The following is a 21,282-nucleotide window of genomic DNA, read 5'->3' on the forward strand; positions in this document are numbered from 1 at the left end:
TGGTTTATACTGGTTTGCACTGGTTTATACTGGTTTGTACTGGTCCGTACTGGTTTATACTGGTTTATACTGGTTTATACTGGTTTATACTGGTCCGTACTGGTTTATACTGGTTTATACTGGTTTATACTGGTCCGTACTGGTTTATACTGGTCCATACTGGTCCGTACTGGTCCGTACTGGTTTATACTGGTTTATACTGGTTTATACTGGTCCGTACTGGTTTATACTGGTTTATACTGGTTTATACTGGTCCGTACTGGTCCGTACTGGTTTATACTGGTTTATACTGGTTTATACTGGTTTATACTGGTCCGTACTGGTTTCCCGGGGTCAGGGCCCCTCCGAGCCCGGGGCCAGCAGGGGCTCACCTGGGGGGGAGGGGCGGGGTCAGGGGGGGAGGGGAGACCCCGAAACCCTCCCGGGACCCCCCCGGGGAACCCAAAATCCCCAAAATTCCCCCAAATCCAGACAGGGACCCCAAAATCCCCCCAAAATCCCCAAAAAAAACAACCAAGGAACCCCAAAATCCCCAAAATCCCCCAAAATTCCCCCAAATCCCCTCCAGAGCCCCCAAAATGCCCAAAATCCCCCCAAAATCCACCCAGGGACCCCAAAATCCCCCCAAAATCCCCGAAATCCCCCAAAATTCCCCCAAATCCCCTCCAGGGACCCCAAAATGCCCAAAATCCCCCCAAAATCCCACTCAGGGACCCCAAAATCCCCAAAATCCCCCCAAAATCCACCCAGGGACCCCAAAATGACCCCAAAATCCCCCCAAAATCCCCCAAATCCCCCCCAAAATCCCCCAAAATCCCCCAAATCCCCTCCAGGGACCCCAAAATGCCCAAAATCCCCCCAAAATCCACCCAGGGACCCCAAAATCCCCAAAATCCCACTCAGGGACCCCAAAATCCCCAAAATCCCCCCAAAATCCCCCAAAAAACAACCAAGAAACCTCAAAATCCCCAAAAATCGAGACAGGGACCCCAAAATCACCAAAATTCCCCCAAAATCCCCTCCAGGGACCCCAAAATCCCCGAAAATCCCCCCCAAATCCCCCAAATCCCCCCAAAATCAGCCCAAAATCCCCAAAAAACCAACCAAGGAACCCCAAAATCCCCAAAATCCTCCCAGGGACCCCAAAATGTCCCAGGGGACCCCCAAATCCCCCCAAATTCCCCTTAATTGCCCCAAAATCCCCCCAAAATCCTGCCCAGGGACCCCAAATCCCCCTAAAATCCCCAAAAAAAACAATCAAGGAACCCCAAAATCCCCAAAATCCCCCCAAAATCCCCCCCAAAAGCCCCCAAATCCACCCAGGGACCCCCAAATCCCCAAAATTCCCCCCAAATCCACCCAAAATCCCCAAATCCCACCCAGGGACCCCAAAATCCCCCCAGAGAACCCAAAATCCCCCAAAATCCTCCAAATCCACCCAGGGACCCTAAAATCCCCAAATCTCCCGAATTTCCCCCCAAATCGTCCCAATTTCCCCAAAATCCTCCCAAAATCTCCTCCAGGGACCCCCGGATTCCCCGAGACCCCCCAGGGATTCCCCAAAATTCCCCAAAATTCCCCCAAATCCCCCCCAAAATTCCCCCTCAAATCCCCCCCAAATTCCTCAAGCCCCCCCCCCAAAATTCCCAAAATTCCTCAAATCCCCAAATTCCCCAAAACTCCCCCCCAAAATCCCCCCAGGGACCCCCAAAATCCACCCCAAAACCCTTCAGGACCCCCCTAAATTCCCCCCAAATCCCCCAAATCCCCCCCAAAATTCCCCCCAAATTCCTCAGGACCCCCCAAAATCCCCCAAATCCCCCCCAAACCCCTCCCAGGACCCCCCAAATCCCCCCCAAATTCCTCAAGACCCCCCCCCAAAATTCCCCAAATTCCCCAAACCCCCCAAATTCCCCAAAACACCCCCCCAAAATCCCCCCAGGGATCCCCAAAATCCACCCCAAGACCCCCCAAAAATCCCCCAAAACCCCTCGGGACCCCCGGAAAGGATTTTGGGGGAATTTGAGGGGGATTTGGGGATTTTGGGGGGGATTTTGGGATTTGGGGGAATTTTTGGGGCGATTTTGGGGGGATTTTGGGGGGATTTGGGGATTTTGGGGGGTTTAAGGGGGGATTTGGGGGGGTGGGGGGGTTGGGGTAGTTTGGTGGGGATTTGGGGGAATTTTGGGATTTTGGTCGGGTTTTGGGGGGTTTTGGGGGGAATTTGGGGGATTTTGGGGGGAAATTTTGGGGGATTTTGGTCGGGTTTAGGGGGATTTGGGGGGCTTTGAGGGTTTGGGGGGGATTTGGGAGATTTGGAGGAGTTTTGGGGGGATTTTGGGGGATTTTCGGGGATTTTGGGATTTGGGGGGGGGCTTTGGGGGGATTTTGGGGGGAATTCTGGGGATTTTGGGGGAATTTTTGGGGCGATTTTGGGCCATTTTGGGGGGATTTGGGGATTTTGGGGGGGATTTGGGGGGATTTGGGGAAATTTTGGAGGGATTTGGGGGGATTTTGAGGGGGATTTGGGGGGGATTTTGGGGCGATTTTGGGGGGGATTTTGGGGGGGTTTGGGGGATTTGGGGGGATTTTGGATTTTGGTCGAGTTTTGGGGGGATTTGGAGGCATTTTGGGGCGATTTTGGGGCGATTTTGGGGGATTTTGGGAGGGGATTTTGGGGGATTTTGGGAGGGGATTTTGGGGGATCTTTGGGGGAATTTCGGGGGATTTTGGGGGCGATTTGGGGGGATTTTGGGGGATTTGGGGAGGGCTTTGGGGGTTTAGGGGGGATTTGGGGGGATTTTGGGATTTTGGTCGAGTTTTGGGGGGATTTGGAGGAATTTTGGGGGGTTTTGGGAGGATTTTGGGGGAATTTGGGGGATTTTGGGGCGATTTTGGGGGGATTTGGGGGAATTTTGGGTTTTTGGTCGGGTTTTGGGGGAATTTGGGGGAATTTTGGGGGGATTTGGGTGGATTTTTGGGAGGGATTTTGGGGGGATCTTTGGGGGGCTCTTGGAGAATTCGGGGTGGATTTGGGGGTCCCTGGGGGGGGCTGGGGTGGATTTGGGGTTTTTTTGGGGTCCCCTGAGCCATTTTTGGGGGGAATTTTGGGGTTTTCGGGGTCCCTTGAGCCGTTTTTGGGATGATTTTGGGGTTTTGGGGTTTTTTTTGGGGTCACCTGAGCCGTTTTGGGGGGATACTGGGGGGGGATTTTGGGGTCCCCTGATCTGTTTTGGGGGGAATTTTTGGGTTTTGGGTTTTTGGGGGGGGAGTTTTTGGGTTTTCGGGGTCACCTGAGGCGTTTTTGGGAGAATTTTGGGGTCCCCTTAGCCGTTTTTTGGGGAGATTTTGGGCATTTTGGGGTCCTTTGAGTGATTTTTGGGGAGATTTTGAGCAATTTTTGGGGTTTTTGGGGTCACTTGAGCAGTTTTTGGGACGATTTTGGGGTCGGATTTTGGGGGTTTCGGGGTCCCCTGAACCGATTTTGGGACTTTTGGTGTCCCCTGAGTGATTTGGGGGGAATTTTGGGGATTTGGGATTTTTTCGGGGTCCCCTGAGCCCTTTTAGGGGAGATTTTGGGGTCCTTTGAGTGATTTTTGGGGGGATTTGGGGGGTTTTGGGGTCACTTGAGCAGTTTTTGGGACGATTTTGGGGTCCGCGGAGCCGTTTTTGGGGGGGATTTGGGGGTTTTTGGCATTCCCCGAGTCATTTTTGGGGGGTATTTGGGGTTTTTGGGGTTCTCTGAAGCATTTGGGGCATTTTGGGATCACCTGAGTGGATTTTTGGGGGGATTTGGGGGAATTTTTGGGGTTTTCGGGGTCACCTGAGCCGTTTTGGGGGTTTTTGGGGATTTTTTAGGTTTTTGGGGGGATTTTGGGTTTTTTTTGGGGTCACCTGAGCCATTTTGGGGGGACTTTTGGGGCGTTTCGGGGTCTCCTGAGATGTTCTTGGGGTTTTTTGGGGGGAATTTTGGGGATTTCGGGTTTCGGGGTCCCCTGAGCCGTTTTGCGGGGATTTTGGGGGGATTTTGGGGGAATTTTGGGGATCTTGGGGAATTTAGGGGTTTTTGGGGGGGATTTTGGGGATTTGGGGGAATTTTGCGGATTTTGGGGGAATTTTGGGGATTTTGGGGCGGGATTTTGGGGAATTTTGGGGTTTTTGGGGGGGAATTTTGGGGGGTTTTGGGGGAATTTTGGGGTTTGGGGTTTCGGAGTGCCCTGAGCCGTTTTTGGGGGAATTTTGGGGATTTTGGGGGGAAGTTTGGGGTTTTTTTGGGGGGGAATTTTGGGGGGATTTGGGGTTTTTTTGGGGGGAATTTGGGGGGGGTTTGGGGTTTTTTTGGGGGGGAATTTTGGGGGGATTTGGGGTTTTTTTGGGGGGGAATTTGGGGGGGGTTGGGGTTTTTTTGGGGGGGAATTTTGAGGTTTGGGGTTTCGGGGGTCCTGAGCCGTTTTTGGGGGAATTTTGGGGATTTTGGGGTGAATTTTGGGGTTTTTGGGGGGGAATTTTGGGGGGTTTTGGGGGAATTTTGGGGTTTGGGGTTTCGGGGTGCCCTGAACCGTTTTTGGGGGAATTTTGGGGATTTTGGGGGGAATTTTGGGTTTTTTTGGGGGGAATTTTGGGGTTTTTGGGGGGGAATTTGGGGGTTTGGGGTTTCGGGGTGGCCTGAGCCGTTTTTGGGGGAATTTTGGGGATTTTGGGGGGAATTTTGGGGTTTTTTTGGGGGGAATTTTGCGGATTTTGGGGGAATTTTGGGGATTTTGGGGCGGGATTTTGGGGAATTTTGGGGTTTTTGGGGGGGAATTTTGGGGGGTTTTGGGGGAATTTTGGGGTTTGGGGTTTCGGAGTGCCCTGAGCCGTTTTTGGGGGAATTTTGGGGATTTTGGGGGGAAGTTTGGGGTTTTTTGGGGGGGAATTTTGGGGTTTTTTGGGGGGGAATTTTGGGGGGGAATTTTGGGGTTTGGGGTTTCGGGGTGCCCTGAGCCGTTTTTGGGGGAATTTCGGGGATTTTGGGTTTTTTTGGGGGGAATTTTGGGGTTTGGGGTTTCGGGGTGCCCTGAACCGTTTTTGGGGGAATTTTGGGGATTTTGGGGGGAATTTTGGGTTTTTTTGGGGGAATTTTGGGGTTTTTGGGGGGGAATTTGGGGGTTTGGGGTTTCGGGGTGGCCTGAGCCGTTTTTGGGGGAATTTTGGGGATTTTGGGGGGAATTTTGGGGTTTTTTGGGGGGGAATTTTGGGGATTTTGAGGGAATTTTGGGGTTTTTTGGGGGGGGAATTTTGGGGGGATTTGGGGTTTTTTTGGGGGGAATTTTGGGGTTTGGGGTTTCGGGGTGCCCTGAGCCGTACCTGGGCGTGGCCGGCCCCGGCGGGGCGGGGCGCACCTGGCGCACCTGGCGCACAGGTAAAGGCCCAGCAGGGCCCCGCAGAGCCCCGCCCCCACCCCCAGCAGCGCCCCCAGCAGCGAGCAGGAGTCGGGCGGGGCTGCACAGGTGAGACAGGTGAGACAGGTGAGACACAGGTGAGACAGGTGAGACAGGTGAGACAGGTGAGACAGGTGAGACAGACAGGTGAGACAGGTGAGACACAGGTGAGACAGGTGAAACAGGTGAGACAGACAGGTGAGACATGGACAGGTGAGACACAGACAGGTGAGACATGGACAGGTGAGACATGGACAGGTGAGACACAGGTGAGACAGACAGGTGAGACAGGTGAGGGATGGCTAGGTGAGATACAGGTGAGATGGACAGGTGAGATACAGGAATGTGAGGACAGGTGAGACAGGTGAGACAGGTGGGACAGGTGAGGGGACAGGTGAGAGGGGTGGGACAGGTGAGAGACAGGTCAAGACAGCAGATCACAGGTGAGGACAGGAGATCACAGGTGGGACAGGTGAGGACAGGTAAGGAGAGGTGAGATAGACGATCACAGGTGGGGACAGGTGAGCACAGGTGACCACGCCCCCGCCCATCCCAGCCCACCTGCTCACCTGGCAGCTCGGCGCAGGCGACGGCGGCGGCCGCACCTGAGGCGCAGGTACCTGGGCGGAGCCCGCGGCACTCGAGCAGCAGCTCCTCGGAGCCCCGGCAGGTGAGCTCGGCCAGGTAGGGCTGCCCGGGCAGGTGCGGCCCCACAGGTGCGCTGAGGGCGGGGCCGCAGCCCAGCTGCCGGCACAGCACCTGCGCCTCGGGCAGCCCCCAGGTGAGGCCGCACACCTGCAGCCAGGTGCGCTGCAGCAGCACCTGCACCTGCCCCGCGCAGGGCCCGGGGCCGCCCCGCAGCCGCACCTGGGGGGGGTCGGCACCTGCGGGGAGGGGAGAGCGTCAGGCACACCTGGGCACACCTGGGCGCACCTGGGGGCACCTGGGCACACCTGGGGGGACATGGGCACACCTGGGCACACCTGGGGGCAGGTGAGCACACCTGGGGGCACCTGGGGACACCTGGGGGGACATGGGCACATCTGGGCACACCTGGGCACACCTGGGGGCACCTGGGGGCACCTGGGCACACCCTGGGGGCACCTGGGGGCACCTGGGGTAGGTGAGCACACCTGGGCACACCTGGGGGGACATGAGCACACCTGGGCACACCTGGGGACACCTGGGGGGACATGGGCACACCTGGGCAAACTTGGGCACACCTGGGGGCAGGTGAGGGGGCACCTGGAGAGCACCTGAGCACACCTGGGGGCAGGTGAGCACACCTGGGCACACCTGGGGGTACCTGGGGGCAGGTGAGCACACCTGGGGACACCTGGGGAGCACCTGAGTACACCTGGGGGGACATGGGCACACCTGGGCACATCTAGGGGCAGGTGAGCGAACCTGGGCACACCTGGGCACACCTGGGGGCACCTGGGCACACCTGGGGGCACCTGGGCACACCTGGGGGGACATGGGCACACCTGGAGCAGGTGAGGGGACACCTGGCCACACCTGGGGACACCCGAGCGCACCTGGGGACACCCGAGCGCACCTGAGGGCAGCTGGGGGGACATGGGGGTACCTGAGCACACTTGGAGACACCTGGGGGCACCTGAACGCACCTGGGGACACCTGGGGGTACCTGAGCACACCTGAGCCCCCTGGTGCTCACCTGAGCACACCTGGGTGTACCTGGGGACAGCAGGAGGCGCCTGGGCACACCTGAGCTCAATTGGGCACACCTGGGGGCACCTGAGCACACCTGGGCGCCTCAGCCCATCTACATTACCTGAGCACACCTGAGCCCACCTGTGTTACCTGCACACACCTGAGCCCTCACCCCACCTGTGTTACCTGAGCCCCCCCACCCCATCTCCATTGCCTGAGCCCACCTGAGCCCACCTGAGCCCACCTGAGCTCACCTGAGCCCACCTGAGCTCACCTGAATGCACCTGAGCCCACCTGAGCCCACCTGAGCCCACCTGAGCCCACCTGAATGCACCTGAGCCCACCTGAGCCCACCTGAGCTCACCTGAGCCCCACCTCAGCCCACCTGAGCCCACCTGAGCGCACCTGAGCACACCTGCGCTCACCTGAGCCTACCTGAGCCCACCTGAGCCCCACCTGAGCCCACCTGAGCTCACCTGAGCCTACCTGAATGCACCTGAGCCCCACCTGAGCCCACCTGAGCCCACCTGAGCGCACCTGAGCTCACCTGAGCTCACCTGAGCCCACCTGCGCTCACCTGAGCCCACCTGAGCCCACCTGAGCCCACCTGAGCCCACCTGAGCCCACCTGAGCCCACCTGAGCTCACCTGAGCCCACCTGAGCCCACCTGAGCCCACCTGAGCACACCTGAGCCCACCTGAGCCCACCTGAGCCCACCTGAGCCCACCTGAGCCCACCTGAATGCACCTGAGCCCACCTGAGCTCACCTGAGCCCCACCTCAGCCCACCTGAGCCCACCTGAGCGCACCTGAGCACACCTGCGCTCACCTGAGCCTACCTGAGCCCACCTGAGCCCCACCTGAGCCCACCTGAGCTCACCTGAGCCTACCTGAATGCACCTGAGCCCCACCTGAGCCCACCTGAGCCCACCTGAGCGCACCTGAGCTCACCTGAGCTCACCTGAGCCCACCTGCGCTCACCTGAGCGCACCTGAGTCCACCTGAGCCCACCTGAACTCACCTGAGCCCACCTGAGCCCAACACCCCCACCTGCCCCACCTCAGCCCTCCTGCCCCTCACCTGCCCCTCACCTGCCCCACCTGCGCTCACCTGAGCCCACCTGAGCACACCTGAGCTCACCTGAGCTCACCTGAGCCCACCTGCGCTCACCTGAGCCCACCTGAGCCCACCTGAGCCCACCTGAGCTCACCTGAGCCCACCTGAGCCCACCTGAGCCCACCTGAGCCCACCTGAGCTCACCTGAGCCCACCTGAGCCCACCTGAGCCCACCTGAGCACACCTGAGCCCCACCTGAGCCCACCTGAACTCACCTGAGCCCACCTCAGCCCACCTGAGCCCACCTGAGCCCACCTGAGCCCACCTGAGCCCACCTGCACTCACCTGAGCCTACCCGAGCCCACCTGAGCTCACCTGAGCCCACCTGCACTCACCTGAGCTCACCTGAGCCCACCTGAGCACACCTCAACCCCACCTGAGCCCACCTGAGCCCACCTGAGCCCACCTGAGCTCACCTGAGCCCACCTGAGCCCACCTGAGCCCACCTGAGCTCACCTGAGCCCACCTGAGCCCACCTGAGCTCACCTGAGCTCACCTGAGCCCACCTGAGCCCACCTGAGCTCACCTGAGCCCCACCTGCACTCACCTGCCCCTCACCTGCACTCACCTGCCCCTCACCTGTCCCTCACCTGTCCCCCCTGCGCTCACCTGAGCAGACGGCGCCGGCGTCCTCGCTGTGGGCGCAGTTGTGCTCGCCCCAGGTGTGCAGCTGGCACCTGGCCAAGGTGAGCTCCTCACCTGTGCAGTGCGTCCCGTCCAGCCAGATGGGCCCCGCCCCCTGGCCGAAGTGGGCGTGGCCGGGGGCGGCCAGGGCGGAGCCGCAGCCCAGGTGACGGCAGATCACCTGTGCGGGGGGGGGGGACAGGTGAGACGGCGGGGCAGGTGAGCCCAGGTGTGTCCCAGGTGTGCGCAGGTGTGTCCCAGCTGTCCCAGGTGTGTCCAGGTGTGCCCAGGTGAGCCCAGGTGTGTCCCAGGTGTGTCCAGGTGTGCCCAGGTGTGCCCCAAATGTGCCCAGGTGTGTCCCAGGTGTGCCCAGGTGTGTCCCAGCTGTGCCCAGGTGTGCCCAGGTGTCCCCAGGTGTGTCCCAGGTGTGTCCCAGGTGTGCCAAGGTGTGTCCCAGGTGTCCCCAGGTGTGCCCAGGTGTGTCCCAGGTGTGTCCCCAGCTGTCCCAACTGCCCCCCAGGTGTATCCCCAGGTGTATCCCCAGGTGTATCCCCAGGTGTCCCAGGTGTGTCCCAGGTATGCCCAGGTATCCCCAGGTATATCCCCAGGTGTGTCCCAGGTATCCCCAGGTGTCCCAGGTGTGTCCCAGGTATGCCCAGGTGTCCCCAGGTGTGTCCCACGTGTGTCCAGGTGTGCCCAGGTGTGCCCAGGTATCCCCAGGTATATCCCCAGGTGTGTCCCAGGTATCCCCAGGTGTCCCCAGGTGTGTCCCACGTGTGTCCAGGTGTATCCCCAGGTGTGTCCCAGGTGTGCCCCAAATGTGCCCAGGTGTGCCCAGGTGTGTCCCAGGTGTCCCCAGGTGTCCCCAGGTGCGCCTAGGTGTGTCACAGGTGTGTCCCCAGCTGTCCCAACTGCCCCCCAGGTGTCCCCAGATGTCCCCAGGTGTGTCCCAGGTGTGTCCCAGGTATCCCCAGGTGTGTCCCAGGTGTGTCCCAGCTGTCCCAGGTGTGTCCCAGGTGTATCCAGGTGTGTCCCCAGCTGTCCCCAGGTGTCCCCAGGTGCGCCCAGGTGTGTCCCAGGTGTGCCCAGGTGTGCCCAGCTGCCCCCCAGGTGTCCCCAGGTGTCCCCAGGTATCCCCAGGTGTCCCCGCTCACCTGTGCGTCCGCCATGTCCCAGGTGTCGTCGCAGACCGAGCCCCACCTGTGCTTGTGCAGCACCTCCACCCTGCCCACGCACCTGGACGAGCCGTTCACCAGCCGCACCTGCGGGCACACCTGAGCTCACCTGGGGCACCTGAGCTCACCTGAGATCACCTGAGCTCACCTGGGGCACACCTGAGCTCACCTGAGCTCACCTGAGCTCACCTGGGGCACCTGAGCTCACCTGGGGCACACCTGAGCTCACCTGAGATCACCTGAGCTCACCTGGGGCACCTGCGGGCACACCTGAGCTCACCTGGGCACACCTGAGCTCACCTGAGCTCACCTGAGCTCACCTGGGGGCACACCTGAGCTCACCTGAGCTCACCTGAGCTCACCTGGGGCACCTGAGCTCACCTGGGCACACCTGGGGCACACCTGAGCTCACCTGAGCTCACCTGGGCACACCTGAGCTCACCTGGGGCACCTGAGCTCACCTGGGGCACCTGCGGCACACCTGAGCTCACCTGAGCTCACCTGGGGGCACCTGAGCTCACCTGGGAGCACCTGCGGCACACCTGAGCTCACCTGGGGGCACCTGAGCTCACCTGGGGGCACCTGAGCTCACCTGGGGCTCACCTGGGGCACACCTGAGCTCACCTGAGCTCACCTGAGCTCACCTGGGGGCACCTGAGCTCACCTGGGGGCACCTGCGGGCACACCTGAGCTCACCTGGGGGCACCTGAGCTCACCTGGGGCACCTGCGGCACACCTGAGCTCACCTGGGGCACACCTGAGCTCACCTGGGGCACACCTGGGGCACCTGAGCTCACCTGAGCACACCTGAGCTCACCTGGCACACCTGAGCTCACCTGAGCTCACCTGGGCACACCTGAGCTCACCTGGGGCACACCTGGGGCACACCTGAGCTCACCTGGGGCACACCTGGGCACACCTGAGCTCACCTGGGGCACACCTGGGGGCACCTGAGTTCACCTGAGCTCACCTGAGCTCACCTGGGGCTCACCTGGGGCACACCTGAGCTCACCTGAGCTCACCTGAGCTCACCTGGGGCACACCTGAGCTCACCTGAGCTCACCTGAGCTCACCTGGGCCTTACCTTCAGCTGGTCCTGGGCATCCACCTGGGCGTCCACCGGGGTGCTCACCTGGGCCGTCACCTGTGGGCACAGCTGGGGTCACCTGGGGCACACCTGGGGAACACCTGGGGAACACCTGTGGGCACACCTGGGCACACCTGTGGGCACACCTGGGGAACACCTGGGCACACCTGGGGGTCACCTGTGGGCACACCTGTGCCCTCACCTGTGCCCTCACCTGTGCCCTGTCCCGTGCCCTCACCTGTGTGGGTTCCTGCGGGTGCACCTGGAGCCGCACCTGCGCCGTTCCCTGGGGAGGCGCCTGCGGCGCTTCCGGCAGCCAGGGGGCGGCACCTGGGGGGGAAAGATGGGAGTGGCGCACCTGAGCTCACCTGGGCACACCTGGGGGCACCTGAGCTCACCTGGGGGCACCTGAGCTCACCTGGGCACACCTGAGCACACCTGGGACACACCTGGGCACAGATACAGCACACCTGGGCACACCTGAGCTCACCTGAGTGCTCCTGAGCACACTTGGGCACACCTGGACACACCTGAGCTCACCTGGGGACACCTGAGCTCACCTGGGACACACCTGGACACACCTGAGCTCACCTGGGGACACCTGAGCTCACCTGGGACACACCTGGGCACACCTGGGCACACCTGGGCACACCTGAGCACACCTGGGCACACCTGACTGTACCTGGGCACACCTGAGCACACCTGGGCACACCTGACTGTACCTGGGCACACCTGGGCACACCTGGGCACACCTGACTGTACCTGAGCACACCTGAGCTCACCTGTCTGTGCTCACCTGGGCACTCCAGGGCTCACCTGGGGGTGTCAGGTGCTCACCTGGGGGTGTCAGGGACTCACCTGGGGGTGTCAGGGACTCACCTGAGGGTTCCGGGGTCACACCTGGGAGCACACCTGGGACACGGAACACAGGTGAGCTCACCTGGGCGGGGCCTGGGGCTGGGGGAGGGGCTGGGGGCACCTGGGGGGCTCAGGTGAGGGAGGGGCACCTGGGGAGAGGCTGAGGCAGCACCTGGGCGGGGCTCAGCGCCCACAGGTGTGCCCAGGTGTGCCCAGGTGTGTCCCAGGTGTGTCCAGGTGTGCCCAGGTGTGCCCAGGTGTGTCCCAGGTGTGTCCCAGGTGTGTCCCAGGTGAGCTCAGGTGTGCTCAGGGACACACCTGGGGACACACCTGAGCACACCTGGGCACACCTGTGCATGTCTCACCTGGGCACACCTGAGCTCACCTGTTCAGACTCACCTGCACACAGCGCACCTGTGGGAAAGAGAAAGAACAGGTGAGCTCAGGTATGGACAGGTGAGCTCAGGTGAGCTCAGGTATGGACAGGTGAGCACAGGTGAGCACAGGTGAGCTCAGGTGAGCTCAGGTATGGACAGGTGAGCACAGGTGAGCACAGGTGAGCTCAGGTGAGCACAGGTATGGACAGGTGAGCACAGGTGAGACATGGACAGGTGAGACATGGACAGGTGAGCACAGGTGAGCACAGGTATGGACAGGTGAGCACAGGTGAGCACAGGTGAGCTCAGGTGAGCTCAGGTATGGACAGGTGAGCTCAGGTGAGCACAGGTGAGCTCAGGTGAGCACAGGTATGGACAGGTGAGCACAGGTGAGCTCAGGTATGGACAGGTGAGCTCAGGTGAGCACAGGTGAGCACAGGTGAGATCAGGTATGGACAGGTGAGCTCAGGTGAGCTCAGGTGAGCACAGGTGAGCTCAGGTATGGACAGGTGAGCACAGGTGAGCACAGGTGAGCACAGGTGAGCACAGGTATGGACAGGTGAGCTCAGGTGAGCACAGGTGAGCACAGGTGAGCACAGGTGAGCTCAGGTATGGACAGGTGAGCTCAGGTGAGCACAGGTATGGACAGGTGAGCACAGGTATGGACAGGTGAGCACAGGTGAGCTCAGGTGAGCACAGGTGAGCTCAGGTGAGCACAGGTATGGACAGGTGAGCACAGGTGAGCACAGGTGAGCTCAGGTGAGCTCAGGTGAGCTCAGGTGAGCACAGGTGAGCACAGGTGAGCTCAGGTGAGCACAGGTGAGCTCAGGTGAGCTCAGGTGAGCTCAGGTATGGACAGGTGAGCACAGGTGAGCTCAGGTGAGCTCAGGTGAGCACAGGTATGGACAGGTGAGCACAGGTGAGCACAGGTGAGCACAGGTGAGCACAGGTGAGCACAGGTGAGCTCAGGTATGGACAGGTGAGCTCAGGTGAGCACAGGTGAGCTCAGGTATGGACAGGTGAGCTCAGGTGAGCACAGGTGAGCACAGGTGAGCTCAGGTGAGCACAGGTGAGCTCAGGTATGGACAGGTGAGCACAGGTGAGCACAGGTGAGCTCAGGTGAGCTCAGGTGAGCACAGGTGAGCTCAGGTGAGCACAGGTGAGCTCAGGTATGGACAGGTGAGCACAGGTGAGCACAGGTGAGCTCAGGTGAGCACAGGTGAGCAGATTTGGGGAAGGGGAAAGGGAGAAAAATGGGGGGAAATTGCAGGAAATGGGAAAAAGCAGAGAAAAGTCGGGAAAAGGAGGCGGAAAATCGGGAAAATCCCGGAAATCTGGGAAAGGGAGGAGAAAAATTGTGGAAAAATGGGGAAAATTGGGAAATTTTGGGAAAAAATAGGGAAAAATTGGGGAAAATGAGGAGAAAAATTGGGAATAAAAGGAGGAAATTTGGGGAAAATTGGGAAAAAATAGGGGAAATTTCGGGAAAATGGGGAAAAAATGAGAAATTTGGGAAAATTTGGGAAAAAGGAGGAGAAAAATTGGGGGAAATTTGGGAAAAAGGGGGGAAATCTGGGAATAAAAGGAGGAAATTTGGGGAAATTTGGGTAAAAAGCGGGAAAATTTGGGGAAAAGTATGAGAAAAAATGGGAAAAATTGGGGAAAATTTGGGAAAATTTGGGGAAAAGGAGGAGAAAAATTGGGAAAAAAAGGAGAAAATTTGAGGGAAAATCGGGAAAATTTGGGGAAAATGGGAAAAATGGGGGAAATTTGGGAAAAATTGGGAAAAAGAGGGAAAATTTGGGAAAATGGAGAAGAGGGGGAAAATTTGGGAAAATTTGGGAAAGAGGAGGAGAAGAATTGGGGAAAATTGGAAAAAATGGGGAAATTTGGGAAAATTTGGGAAAAAAGGGGAAAATTTGGGGAAATTTGGGTAAAAAGAGGGAAAATTTTGGGGAAATTTGAGAAAAATTGGAAAAATCGGGAAAATTTGGGAAAATTTGGGGAAAAGGAGGAGAAAAATTGGGAAAATTTGGGGGAAAAAGGGGGGAATTTGGGATAATTTGGGGAAATTTTGGGAAAAGGAGGAGCAAAATTGGGAAATTTGGGAAAATGGGGAAAAGGAGGAGAAAAATTGGGAGAATGGGGAGATTTGGGAAAAAAGGGGGAATTTGGGAAAATTTGGGGAAAAGGAGGAGAAAAATTGGGGAAATTTGGGGAATTTGGGGAAACTTGGGAAAAAGGAGGGGAAAAATTGGGAAGATTTGGGGGGAAAGGGGGGAAATTTGGGATAATTTGGGGAAATTTTGGGAAAAGGAGGAGAAAAATTGGGAAAATTTGGGAAAAGGAGGAGAAAAATTGGGGAAAAATCGGGGAAATTTGGGGAAATTCGGGTAAAATGAGGGAAAACTTGGGAAAATGGAAAGGCAAATTTGGGAAGAAAGGGAAAATTTGGGGGAATTTGGGGGAATTTGGGGAAAAGAGGAGAAAATTCGAGAAAAAATCAGGAAAATTTGGGGGGAAAAGTCGGGAAATGGGGAAAAAATGGGAAAAAATCCGGGAAAATGGGGAGGGGGAGGGGAAATCCGGGAATTCTGGGGGAAACTGGGGAAAAATCGGGAAAATTTGGGGGAAGGGAGGAGAAAATTTGGGAAAATTTGGGGAAAAGGAGGGGAAAAATTGGGAAAATTTGGGAAAATTTGGGGGAAAAAGGGGGGAAAATGGGGGGAAATTGGGGGAAAAAGGGGGAAATTTGGGGAAATTTGGGGAAAAGGGGGGAAAATTTGGGAAAATTTGGGAAAATTTGGGGAAAAGGAGGAGAAAAATTGGGAAAATTTGGGGGAAAAAGGGGAAATTTGGGTAAAAAGAGGGAAAATTTGGGGGAATTTGGGGAAAAGAGGAGAAAATTCGAGAAAAAAAAATCAGGAAAATTTGGGGGGAAATTCGGGAAATGGGGAAAAAATGGGAAAAAATCCGGGAAAATGGGGAGGGGGGAGGGGAAATCCGGGAATTCTGGGGGGAAATTGGGGAAAAAACGGGAAAATTTGGGGGAAGGGAGGAGAAAAATTGGGAAAATTTGGGGAAAATTGGGAAAACTTGGGGGAAAAAAGGGGGGAAATGGGGGGAAATTTGGGGAAAATTCGGGAAAATTTGGGAAAATTTGGGAAAATTTGGGGAAAAGGAGGAGAAAAATTGGGAAAATTTGGGGGAAAAAGGGGAAATTTGGGTAAAAAGAGGGAAAATTTGGGGGAAGGGAGGAGAAAATTTGGGAAAATTTGGGGAAAAGGAGGGGAAAAATTGGGAAAAAAGGGGAAATTTGGGAAAAAAAAATGAGGAAATTTGGGAAAACTTGGGGGGAATGGGGGAAAATTGGGAAAATTGGGGAAAAGGGGGAAATTTGGGAAAACTTGGGGGAAAAAGGGGGAAATTTGGGAAAAAGGAGGAGAAAATTTGGGAAATTTTGGGGAAAATTTGGGAAAATTTGGGAAAACTTGGGAAAAGGAAGGGGAAAAATTGGGAAAATTAAAATTGGGAAAATTTGGGGGAAAAAAGGGAAATTTGGGGAAAAAGTCGGGGAAAAAATGGGAAAAAATCCGGGAAAATGGGAATGGGGGTGGGGAAATCCGGGAATTCTGGGGGGAAATTGGGAAAAATGGGGAAAATTTGGGGGAAGGGAGGAGAAAAATTGGGAAAAAATGAGGAAATTTGGGAAAACTTGGGGGAAAAAGGAGGGAAATGGGGGGAAATTTGGGGAAAATTTGGGAAAATTTGGGAAAATTTGGGAAAAAGGAGGAGAAAAATTGGGAAAATTTGGGGGAAAAAGGGGGAAATTTGGGATAATTTGGGAAAAAGGAGGAGAAAATTTGGGGAAATTTGGGGAAAATTTGGGGAAATGGAGGAGCAAAATTGGGAAAATTTGGGGAAATTCGGGAAAATTTGGGAAAATTTGGGAAAATTTGGGAAAAAAGTCGGGAAAAAATTGGGAAAAAATCCGGGAAAATGAGAATGGGGGGGGAAATGTGGGAATTTTGGGGAAAATTGGGGAAAAATCGGGAAAATTTGGGGGAAGGGAGGAGAAAAATTGGGAAAAAATGAGGAAATTTGGGAAAACTTGGGGGGAAAAGGGGGGGAAATGGGGGAAATTGGGGGAAAAAGGGGGAAATTTGGGGAAATTTGGGGAAAAGGAGGAGAAAATTGGGAAAATTTGGGAAAATGGGGAAAAAGGAGGAGAAAAATTGGGAAAATGGGGAAATTTGGGAAAAAAGGGGGGGAATTTGGGAAAATTTGGGAAAAAGGAGGAGAAAATTTGGGGAAATTTGGGGAAAATTTGGGAAAATTTGGGGAAATGGAGGAGAAAAATTGGGAAAATTTGGGGGGAAAAGGGGGAAATTTGGGATAATTTGGGGAAATTTTGGGAAAAGGAGGAGCAAAATTGGGAAAATTTGGGGGAAAAAATGGGAAATCTGGGAAAATTTGGGAAAAAAGTCGGGAAAAAATTGGGAAAAAATCCGGGAAAATGGGAATGGGGGGGGAAATCCGGGAATTCTGGGGGAAAATTGGGAAAAACGGGAAAATTTGGGGGAAGGGAGGAGAAAATTTGGGAAAATTTGGGGAAAAGGAGGGGAAAAATTGGGAAAAAAGGGGAAATTTGGGAAAACTGGGGGCTGGGGGGGGAAAAGGGGGGAAATTTGGGAAAAAGGAGGAGAAAAATTGGGAAATTTTGGGGAAAATTTGGGAAAATTTGGGAAAACTTGGGAAAAGGTAGGGGAAAAATTGGGAAAATTTGGGGGAAAAAATGGGAAATTTGGGGAAAAAAGTCGGGAAAAAAATGGGAAAAAATCCGGGAAAATGGGGAGGGGGGAGGGGAAATCCGGGAATTCTGGGGGAAATTGGGGAAAAACGGGAAAATTTGGGGGAAGGGAGGAGAAAATTTGGGGAAAAGGAGGGGAAAAATTGGGAAAAAAAGGGGAAATTTGGGGAAAAAAAAATGAGGAAATTTGGGAAAACTTGGGGGAATGGGGGAAAATTGGGGAAAATTGGGGAAAAGGGGGAAATTTGGGGAAAAGGAGGAGAAAAATTGGGGAAAAAATCGGGGAATATTTGGGAAAATTTGGGGAAAACTTGGGAAAACTTGGGAAAAAGGAGGGGGAAAAATTGGGAAAATTTGGGGGAAAAAAAGGGAAATTTGGGGAAAAAGTCGGGAAAAAAATGGGAAAAAATCCGGGAAAATGGGGAGGGGGGAGGGAAATCCGGGAATTCTGGGGGAAAATTGGGAAAAATCGGGAAAATTTGGGGGAAGGGAGGAGAAAAATTGGGAAAAATTGAGGAAATTTGGGAAAATTTGGGGGAAGGGAGGAGAAAAATTGGGAAAATGGGGAAAATGGGAAAAAAAAGGAGGAAATTTGGGGAATTTGGGTAAAAAGCGGGAAAATTTTGGGATAAATTTGGGAAAAAGGGGGGGAATTTGGGGAAAAATTTGGGAAAAAGGAGGAGAAAATTTGGGAAAATTTGGGGAAAAGGAGGGGAAAAAATTGGGAAAAAAAGGGGAAATTTGGGAAAACCTTGGGGGAAAAAGGGGGAAATTTGGGAAAAAGGAGGAGAAAAAATGGGAAAATTTGGGGAAAATTTGGGAAAATTTGGGAAAACTTGGGGAAATTTGGGGAAAATTGGGAAAATTTGGGGAGAAAAGGGGGAAATTTGGTGAAAAAGTCGGGAAAAAAAATGGGAAAAAATCCGGGAAAATGGGAATGGGGGTGGGGAAATCCGGGAATTCTGGGGGAAACTGGGAAAAATCGGGAAAATTTGGGGGAAGGGAGGGAGAACATTTGGGAAAATTTGGGAAAAAGGAGGAGAAAATTTGGGAAAATTTGGGGAAAAGGAGGGGAAAAAATTGGGAAAAAAAGGGGAAATTTGGGAAAACTTGGGGGAAAAATGGGGAAATTTGGGAAAAAGGAGGAGAAAAAATGGGGAAAAAATCGGGGAAAATTTGGGGAAATTTGGGAAAACTTGGGAAAAGGAAGGGGAAAAATTGGGAAAATTTGGGGAAAAAAAAAAGGGAAATTTGGGGAAAAAGTCGGGAAAAAAAATGGGAGAAAATCCGGGAAAATGGGAATGGGGGAGGGGAAATCCGGGAATTCTGGGGGGAAAATTGGGGAAAATCGGGAAAATTTGGGGGAAGGGAGGAGAAAATTTGGGAAAATTTGGGGAAAAGGAGGGGAAAAATTGGGAAAAAAGGGGAAATTTGGGAAAACTTGGGGGAAAAAGGGGGGAAATTTGGGAAAAAGGAGGAGAAAAATTGGGAAATTTTGGGGAAAATTTGGGAAAATTTGGGAAAACTTGGGAAAAGGAAGGGGAAAAATTGGGAAAATTGGGGGAAAAAAAGGGAAATTTGGGGAAAAAGTCGGGAAAAAAAATGGGAAAAAATCCGGGAAAATGGGAATGGGGGAGGGGAAATCCGGGAATTTCTGGGGGAAAATTGGGGAAAAACGGGAAAATTTGGGGGAAGGGGGGAGAAAATTTGGGAAAATTTGGGGAAAAGGAGGGGAAAATTTGGGAAAATTTGGGGAAAAGGAGGGGAAAAATTGGGAAAAAAAGGGGAAATTTGGGAAAACTTGGGGGGAAAAGGGGGAAATTTGGGAAAAAGGAGGAGAAAAAATGGGAAAATTTGGGGAAAATTTGGGGAAAATTTGGGAAAATTTTGGAAAAGGAGGGGGAAAAATTGGGAAAATTTGGGGGAAAAATGGGAAATTTGGGGAAAAAATCGGGAAAAAAATGGGAAAAAATCCGGGAAAATGGGAATGGGGGAGGGGAAATTCGGGAATTTTGGGAATTTTGGGAATTTTGGGAATCCGGGGCCGAAGGTCGCGCTGGCAGCGCCAAAATCGCGGAATTTGCCCCCAAAAATCGATCGGGAGCAAAGGGGGCGGGGCCGGGGCGGAATTGCCGGGAAAAAATGGGCGGGAAAAAATTCCCGGAATTTGGGAATGGCGGGAAAGGGGGGAGGGGAATTTTGGCAGAAATCCCGGAATTTTTGGGGGATGAATTCCCCCAATTTTGGGAGAAAATTCCTGAATTTTTTCGGGATAAAATCCTTCCAATGTTTGGGATAAAATTCCTGGGTTTTGGGATAAAATCCCGGAATTTTTTTGGGATAAAATCGCCACATTTTGGGATAAAATCCTGGAAGATTTTGGGAGAAAATCCCCGAATTTCGGCTCCAAATCCCTCAAATTTTTGGTGATAAAATTCCTGAATTTTGGGATAAAATTCCCAGTTTTGGGGATAAAATCCCGGAATTTTTTTGGGATAAAATCCCCCAATTTTGGGATAAAACCCCGGAATTTTTGGGGATAAAATCCCGGATTTTTTTGGGATAAAATCCCCCAATATTTGGATAAAGTCCCCCATTTTTTGGGATAAAATCCACCAATTTTAGAATAAAATCACGGATTTTTTTTGGGATAAACTCCCCCATTTTTTGGGATAAAATCCCGGAATTTTTTGGGGATTAAATCTCCCAATTTTAGGATAAAATCCCCCTTTTTTTTTTTAATAAAATCCTCCAATTTTTGGGATAAAATCCTGGAATATTTTGGGATAAAATCCCCCAATTTTAGGATAAAAACCCCAATTTTGGGATAAAACCCTGGAATTTTTTGGGATAAAATCCCGGATTTTTTTGGGATAAAATCCCCCAATTTTTGGATAGAGTCCCCCATTTCTTGGGATAAAATCCACCAATTTTAGGATAAAATCCCAGAATATTTCGGGATAAACTCCCCAGTTTTTGGGATAAAATCCCCCAATTTTTTGGGATAAACTCCCCCAGTTTTTGGGATAAAACCCCGGAATTTTTTGGGATAAAAATCCCCCAGTTTTGGGATAAACTTCCCCATTTTTGGGATAAAACCCCGGAATTTTTTGGGATAAAAATCCCCCAATTTTGGGATAAAACCCCGGAATTTTTTGGGATAAACTCCCCCAGTTTTTTGGGATAAAACCCCGGAATTTTTTGGGATAAAACCCTCCAATTTTAGGATAAAACCCCGGATTTTTTTGGGATAAACTCCCCCAATTTTGGGATAAAATCCCGGAATATTTTGGGATAAAATCCCCCAATTTTGGGATAAAACCCCGGAATTTTTTGGGATAAAATCCCCCAATTTTGGGATAAAACCCCGGAATTTTTTGGGATAAAATCCCCCAATTTTGGGATAAAACCCCGGAATTTTTTGGGACGAGCTCCCGGAATTTTGGGGGATTTTTGGGATGCCCGCCCCCCCCCCGCGATGACGTCACTCACCGCGCAGGTAGAGCAGCCCCAGGAGGCTCCAGGTGAGCGCGCGCGGCCCCGGAGCCGCCATGGCCGCAGGTGAGGGCGGAGACCCCGCCCCTGCCCCACCCTGACCCCGCCCTCCATCCCTGACCCCGCCCTCCATCCCTGACCCCGCCCCTCCCCCCATTGGTGACCCCGCCCCTCCCCCATCTGTGAGTTTGCCCCGCCCCCACCCTGACCCCGCCCCTCTCCTTATCGGTGACCACGCCCCCACCCCTCCCCCTCCCCCCGGGACCCCCCGGTGACCTCGGGGGGGGAGGGGCGGGGTCAGTGGGGGCGGGGTCAGTGGGGGAGGGGCGGGGCCGGAGCCGCTCCGGGACAGCGGGAACGGAACGGGAGAGAGAGCGGGGGGGGACAGGTGAGGAACGGGCACAGCTGGGCACACCTGGGCACACCTGGGCACACCTGGGCACACCCACAGACACACCTGGGCACACCTGGGCACACCTGGGCACACCTGGGCACACCTGGGCACAGCTGGGCACACCCACAGACACACCTGGGCACACCTGGGCACACCTGGGCACACCCACAGACACACCTGGGGACACCTGGGGCACCTGGGCACACCCACAGACACACCTGGGCACACCCACAGACACACCTGGGCACAGCTG

At 54.4% G+C, this 21,282-nt stretch overlaps 1 protein-coding gene across 14 annotated transcripts; it reads right to left on the bottom strand.

The window, feature by feature from the left end:
- Nucleotides 1–129: 129 nt before the first annotated feature.
- On the bottom strand, nucleotides 130–20,717 carry LOC128802687 (scavenger receptor cysteine-rich domain-containing group B protein-like). Of its 14 annotated transcripts, none has more exons than XM_053969243.1 (11): nucleotides 20,633–20,717; nucleotides 12,353–12,367; nucleotides 11,334–11,425; nucleotides 11,093–11,152; nucleotides 9,988–10,095; nucleotides 8,819–9,014; nucleotides 6,828–6,847; nucleotides 5,990–6,304; nucleotides 5,347–5,481; nucleotides 308–371; nucleotides 130–167 (listed from the first exon to the last, which is right to left on the bottom strand). In XM_053969243.1, exons 1-11 carry the CDS (start codon nucleotides 20,691–20,693, stop codon nucleotides 145–147), a joined length of 1,089 nt encoding a protein of 362 aa, XP_053825218.1. In that variant the 5' UTR covers nucleotides 20,694–20,717; the 3' UTR covers nucleotides 130–144. The 14 variants fall into 14 exon arrangements, with proteins under 14 accessions (XP_053825218.1, XP_053825224.1, XP_053825225.1 ...); XM_053969242.1 differs by lacking the exon at nucleotides 130–167 and adding an exon at nucleotides 230–267; XM_053969249.1 differs by lacking the exon at nucleotides 6,828–6,847 and having other exon boundaries at nucleotides 150–167.
- Between the last annotated feature and the right edge of the window lie 565 nt (nucleotides 20,718–21,282).

The sequence above is a fragment of the Vidua macroura genome, unplaced genomic scaffold (assembly GCF_024509145.1).
Source record: "Vidua macroura isolate BioBank_ID:100142 unplaced genomic scaffold, ASM2450914v1 whyUn_scaffold_146, whole genome shotgun sequence".
Taxonomy (NCBI): domain Eukaryota; kingdom Metazoa; phylum Chordata; class Aves; order Passeriformes; family Viduidae; genus Vidua; species Vidua macroura.

What these genes read in the sequence shown, in the direction of transcription:
- LOC128802687 (XM_053969243.1), bottom strand. Translation starts at nt 20,693, where the DNA reads ATGGCGGCTCCGGGGCCGCGCGCGCTCACCTGGAGCCTCCTGGGGCTG. An exon ending in CGCCGGCGCCGTCTGCTCAG is followed by an intron (nt 6,848 to 8,818) that starts GTGAGCGCAGGG and finishes AGGTGCCCCCAG; the next exon opens with GTGTGCCCAGGTGTGCCCAG. An exon ending in CCGGGGCCGGCCACGCCCAG is followed by an intron (nt 372 to 5,346) that starts GTACGGCTCAGG and finishes CCTCCCCCCCAG; the next exon opens with GTGAGCCCCTGCTGGCCCCG.